Below are 6,612 nucleotides of genomic sequence, written 5' to 3' on the forward strand. Positions count from 1 at the left end.
AATTTGTTTTCAGTGCTGGTCACTTAACAATGAATTCTAGTCAACAGAAACAAAGTTCCAGCTTAGAATGAGTTGAATTATTAAGGAACACAAGGAATATGGCAAAACATTTTATGAAGCAAAGTCAGAACCATTTCTTCTACAGGAAACAGTTGAAATAAATGTTACTAACAATGACTCACTGTCAGTCACACCATGAGAAATGCAGATATCAATTCACCATTTAGCAGCAGGATGTGGGGAAACAAAGAACTGGGTGTGCCACACATTTTTAGAAAAGCGTATAAACCACTCTGAGCATCATAAGAGGGACAAAGACTACTGAATTGGAATGAACTTTTGCTTGAGGAAATTTTGACACCCCCTTTCAGGAGGAGAAATATTTAGTTGTAAGGCTACATAAAAAACAGGTTACCATCAGCTCATCTACCACTGAGGAAGCACTTATTGCCACAAACAATGCTTGAAAGAATCACCTTGGTATCTTATTCATAGGTACAGAAAGTGAAACTTGTACCAGTTCTCTAGAGTCAACGTATGAGTTACAAAAAAATCTCAGATTTCCCCAACATACTGAATTTATTAAAATGCAGACTCCATTCTTACAAAATCACAATTGGATTTTTTATTCCTTTTAATAACTTCAACTGAATAACAGAATGCATCAAAATAATGCATGTTCTGCATTTAATCAAAGATTTCTTTGGTTTGAAATAAACCATTTACAAGTGATAGTTAACACTCCCACAGTAGTAGTAGTAGTAGTAGTAGTAGTAGTAGTAGTAGTAGTAGTAGTAATGAAACAAGAACAGGAAACTGATTGTAAATGACAATAGCACCTAAGTGCAATGTGCTTATTCAGCCACAATAAATAAATCACTGTATACCATGTATGAGTGCTCTATTCTATGTTAAGGTATAGATATCAACAGGCAAGTAAATTACTAAAACTTTAATTATGCAAGCCCACAGATTTGAACACCATTTCTACGAACAAACAAAAAGTAACTTTCATGTGCAGTAAACAATACGATTGAATTCAGTATTAACTGTGAATATCACGACCACAATTAACATGTGTAAAACTTTCCCTACAGACTGCATCCATGCCTAGCACTCAATTTCATAACTGGTCACCAGTAGACATCAGGAAGACAATCCCTTTACATCAAAAACCTACATAAAACACATGCCATATTACATCCTCCATAATATTTGGATTCCTCGGATTTAAGCTCCTAGCAGCCTGAAAATTTTGTATAGCAGAATGATGACCAGCTAGCTGATGCTATGAGTGCAATCTTGTTTCAAATGACAGCTTACATGTTGCTTTAACCCTCTGGAACTTCATAATTTTCATTAAGTTCAAGCATGGCTCAACTAGTATATGCCCACATAGAAACAGCACTAGCATATACCTTTTAATCTAGTAAATTAATGAGTGTTTTTACTACATAGCTCCTGTTCATGTGCTATTAGCTTTTCTCCAAATAAAATATTTTCTTAACTCTGGAAATGCTGTACATTACTACCAATACTTGTCACACAGCTTTATAACACAGCTAATTGCCACAATTAGAACTAACCCCTGAAACTACATTTTGCAATAATTCAACAAGCAGCTAGTTGACCCTAACTTCAGCACTATAGTCAGTTTCATGTTCCACAGATAATTAGCACAGGACATATGCTTGGAATTCCACTCACTACCTTTTACACATTACAATAAACTATGCAGGTGCTTTCAAAGAGAAACTGTTTTAAAATGCCAGCCATACATTTTATATCGCTGATTAAGTGATCAAAAACTTTGGCTGCAGCACTACCTTAATGTGGCATAATGAACATTATTCCTCCCATCATCTTAACTAGGTACATTGCTGTTCCCTTTGAGCTGCAGTGTATTATCTACAAAAAACTACAACTGAATAAATACACTATGAAGCAGTACTCATCATTCCAAACTCACATCTACGAGACAATTGTTGGTGGGCACCACATTCTTACAACATATTTTCAGGCAAGGAAGACTTTCTTAACGAGTTAACCCATAACATTATTATGCGACATTGTAAATATGCAGAATGTAAACTTACTGATTTCTTCCCCCAATATTTGCAACAGTTCCTAAGTGCAAATGTGGCTGAACTTATATTTTAGGAGTGCAAAGATGTGATTTTCCAGAGCAAATTATCAATTTGGACTCTTCAGAATTTTGAAGTTTCCACCCTACTGATTATTTCCTCACCATGTGATAGCTCTAGATGAGCTTAATTGAATACACTGGCATCTTTCTAAAACTGAGTGTGAAAGCATTTGCGAGAAACCAGTAATACTTTTAAGACCTTTGTTTACTGATTTCTGTTGCTGTACATATGCTTGCATTAATGATACAAGTGTCACCCACAAGAACTATTGTACCTGTTGCATCTTGTACACAAGATCTTTGACATAAAAGGAACAATACAGAGGGTCAATGTAGTTCCACATGTTATAATGAAGTACAGGATACAAACAGAAGCTGAGTAATTTAGAAACAGCAGCTTTTCCCCAAAAAAACTGAATTTGTAGGTGCAAGCTAATCCGTAACCACACTACCACATTTGACTACTCCACACCACTACAGCAGACAATAATGCAATGACTCAGTTTTAGACAAGTGCAATAAGCACAAGTGCCCATACACTATCCTTTTTTTTTAAAAAAAAAAAAAAAAAAAGAGCAGCAGCATTAACCATCCACATTGAATTAGGAACTGCATAGTTCGAGATCAACAGCTTCTATTGCAGAACCGATTGATAAATTCAGCAGTGACCACATCCAGAACCCCTTGTATCTAATTCCCAACTTCCTATTATTTCATGAAATTAGGTAGTATTTCAATTTTTAGTTTATACTCCAGGACTTCCAGTAACTTCATGGGATATAGCTTTTTAAATATCATCACATTTAATCAAAAACCCTCCTTTTAAAATCAAAGATGTTTTCAGTTTCAAGCTTTACTACTCCATACAATGCATATGTATGAAACAATACCTATATGTACATACCCTCAGATGAACTTCACAGGTTTTTTCTACACATACTTTCCCCTGACCACCACACAATCTTTGCAGTGCACAGCCAGAATTTATACAAAAATCCAAAGGTTAGCAGCCATTACGAGAGTTGCCATAAAAACGGCACAAAAGTTAAGCCCTTTCTTCAACTCCACTTCCTGCCAACAATTCCCTTCTCACATAATACCCACTGTCCACATCAATCTGTCTAAATTTAATCTTTCTTACATCCACAGAGCAGACAGAAGTTGTCTCACCAAAATATTCAATATGTCACTAGCAACACACTGTTCTCCGCAACACATCACAATACCGATACTCCACAATTCACTGCAATTGCTATAATTAGAATAATAAACTGATTTACATGTTGTCACAAGGAATATTTTACACCTTTAATTACACTGAGGATATTTTTGGCTAAATCAAGACTTCCAAGCGAACCACATTTAAATTTCAATCACCAGTGAAACAACATTTTCCTAACAATGCTATGCAGAACTAGAAAATTTGTTAAGTACTCGGGATTAGACAAATAAACAAAGCAAATTTTATATGAAATGAATATATTTTCTACATATTTAATACTTAATGTCAAAAATATGTTTATGGCGAATGATATCTAAAACTAATGAATGCTTAACATTAATGTTCTGACTGTATCAATAAATTTAAGACATTTCAAAAACATTTAAAATAACTATGCCCCTAACATCAACTTCACTCAATTAGTGAAACGTGCCCAGAATTTGCTGTTGTGTTTTAACATTGTCATAGAAGTAGTCTTTAATGTAATGAATAACTTTTAAATGCAAATGAACAGTCTTCAACGTCTGACCACATTCTTGAAATTCCACAATTTCATGCAAAGTTCAGTCACTGCTTTCTTATTGAAACTAGTGTCCTCACATTAACACCACATTACACATTATGCTGGCTTCTGTGAACCCTTCTTGCCAATGAGAGATTTGTGGATGTGTGGTATAACACCTGGAAAGAAAAGTTTTTTTTATCAATTGCATGATTAATTTTAGAGGATCATGTGAATCAGTATTATTGGACACTAAAGGATACATAAACCTATGAAACTTAAGTAAACTACCAACATTGCTCAAACACAGTATCTAGTACATATATATTTACAATTTAAGTGTAATCATCTAGGGTATATAAAGTGTTGAGCACCCTGTACACCCTTATCCCAGCAACCCAAGTGCTATGCATCAGTCAAAAATATTTATCTGAAGCAACTCTACACCCACAATGGGTATACTCTACTTTGTTGGGAACAAGTAGTTGCACAAATTTACAATTCCACAAATACGAACTAAATATCTCACAAAGCAAAATTCATCCTTTTCAACATAAAAGGAATTTGTTAACGGTTATATTAGTACATTACTTTCAATATAATCGTCAATGTTATTGTTCCATTCTTGAAATAGGTATACCTAACTGATTGCTTATTTAATCTAATCAACCCACCCAAAATATCTGCAGAAAACTTGGCTAACATGAGAAGCTATGCGCCTAATATACAAACGGAGATCACATGCTTGTGTGTGCTAACTATGCTACCAGAACATCAAGAAGTTGACATCACACAGCAACATTAGTGAACTTTAAATCCGCAACATTTCCACAGCCCAGTTACTATCACTAAATCAAGCACACTGCACATCACAAAGCAAGAACAAAATTCTCTTTTCACTACGATAATTATTCCGGCACAACGCCAGTTCGCAAAAGTTTAACTGTAGCGTTGCTTTCCACTTTCAGTAACCATAAGCACCACTCACGACATCCTTACACAAAGTTGTGCCTTTAAAAACATACAAACTTCACTACGAACTCGTAAACAATCCCATTACGCGATTGTATGTATATTCTTCTACAAGATCCAAGTAAATACAACACTAATTTTAATGCTACACTTACCACCACCCGCGATGGTAGCTTTAATTAAGCTATCCAGCTCTTCATCTCCTCTGATAGCTAACTGGAGATGACGTGGAGTTATACGTTTCACTTTCAAATCCTTTGATGCATTACCGGCTAACTCCAGGACCTGTATCAAAATATTTACAATTAAAATAAACATAAAAATCAACATACTAACAGCACGGAAAATCGCGCCAAAATTTGAAGGGTCCCAACCGTTCATATTTTGTAAACACACACATTCAAAGACACGACAATGACAGACTTTCTGTTATCTATTTCCTATAAGACAAGGTTAGATACTTACCCAGAAACTTCACCATTATATAAACTACGGCCTATTTCAACAAACAACGGATCCTTGATTACGTCTTCCAAAGTCTATGCAGCCATTTTGTAACTCACCTCCGCGGTCAAATATTCCAAGATAGCTGCGCTATAAACAGCTGCCGTTGCTCCAACGCGGCCGTGGCTTGTTGTCCTGTTCTTCAAATGTCTGTGTATTCTTCCGACAGGAAACTATGAAGAGAGAAAAAAAAAAGCGTTCACTGCGGAGCCAACATAACGCACGGTTAGCACTAGACAAAACATTGATTTTTCTGCTAAAGAAAAATATAATTTCACAATAAACGCAAGTCTTATTATGGAGGAAACACAAAACTATTTTTTTTCATTTATCAACAGAAACAACAGTACCTGTAATCCTGCCCTTGCTGACCGCGAAACAGCCTTCGCCTTCGCTTTACCGGAGTCTTTACCAGCTTTTCCACCAGCCTAGAAATCCACGAAAATGAGGTTAATTTTCGTAGTAAGTCGTTCAAACTTCGCCAGTTACTAGACGAAACCTTGAAGTTTCCAATTTTGGTACAATTGAACACCACCGACTCGTATTTACCACAAAAACTTATCTGTACTCACCATTGCTAACGTATCTCCAATGCCGTTTGCTACCAACGCTATGCCTACCCGCCAAACGAATCTACTGGTGAAAGTATGAAAGCAGCCACGTGATTCAGCTCAGCCAATAGCGAGGAAGTATACAGGCGGGAAGCCCGCCATCTATCGATCATGTTCCTAGAAGCATGGTTGGGACTCAGCATGATGTTGGCAACATGGCGAAGCAAGGAAATTAAATTTTAAATGTAAAATTTTTGTACATTAGTTTATTCACTTAATTTCAATAATGTTATTTCAGAAATTGTACCGTAGCCGAATATTCTTTTAATTGGTCAAAAAACCCAAGAATAATTGTAGTCAATAATAAAGTTTCGGCTTCGTGGGTTTTTGAATCGCTCTGAAAGTTAATTTGCATCGTTCGCCATTGACGATCGGTGGCTAAAGAATAAGGATATTATGGTCCTTGAAACGCAACGACATCTTTTAAATGATGAAGAATGGCGTCTATGTAGCGCAGAAGAAACAAATTGTCTCGTTCCGCAAAGCGTTTATTTTTATTAAGAAAACTGTGGAAGTTGGGAACCTGAAAGATTTTCTCTGCCAGCTGGATACCAACACCTATATTTCCAGATGGCGTTAACGGCGTTAGAATCACGTGTCTCGGTTTAGTGGGCGTCTGTGTATGAGGAGTTGGATAGCAGATTAGCAGTTGCAC

At 36.1% G+C, this 6,612-nt stretch overlaps 1 protein-coding gene across 1 annotated transcript; it reads right to left on the reverse strand.

The window, feature by feature from the left end:
- Positions 1-3,608: 3,608 nt before the first annotated feature.
- LOC126093529 (histone H2A.V) lies at positions 3,609-6,063 on the reverse strand. Its single transcript, XM_049908727.1, has 5 exons — positions 5,919-6,063; positions 5,697-5,774; positions 5,406-5,519; positions 4,998-5,127; positions 3,609-4,049 (listed from the first exon to the last, which is right to left on the reverse strand). The coding sequence occupies exons 1-5, from the start codon at positions 5,919-5,921 to the stop codon at positions 3,988-3,990; spliced, it is 387 nt and encodes a 128-aa protein (XP_049764684.1). The 5' UTR covers positions 5,922-6,063; the 3' UTR covers positions 3,609-3,987.
- Between the last annotated feature and the right edge of the window lie 549 nt (positions 6,064-6,612).

Source organism: Schistocerca cancellata, chromosome 1 (genome assembly GCF_023864275.1).
Source record: "Schistocerca cancellata isolate TAMUIC-IGC-003103 chromosome 1, iqSchCanc2.1, whole genome shotgun sequence".
NCBI lineage: Eukaryota > Metazoa > Arthropoda > Insecta > Orthoptera > Acrididae > Schistocerca > Schistocerca cancellata.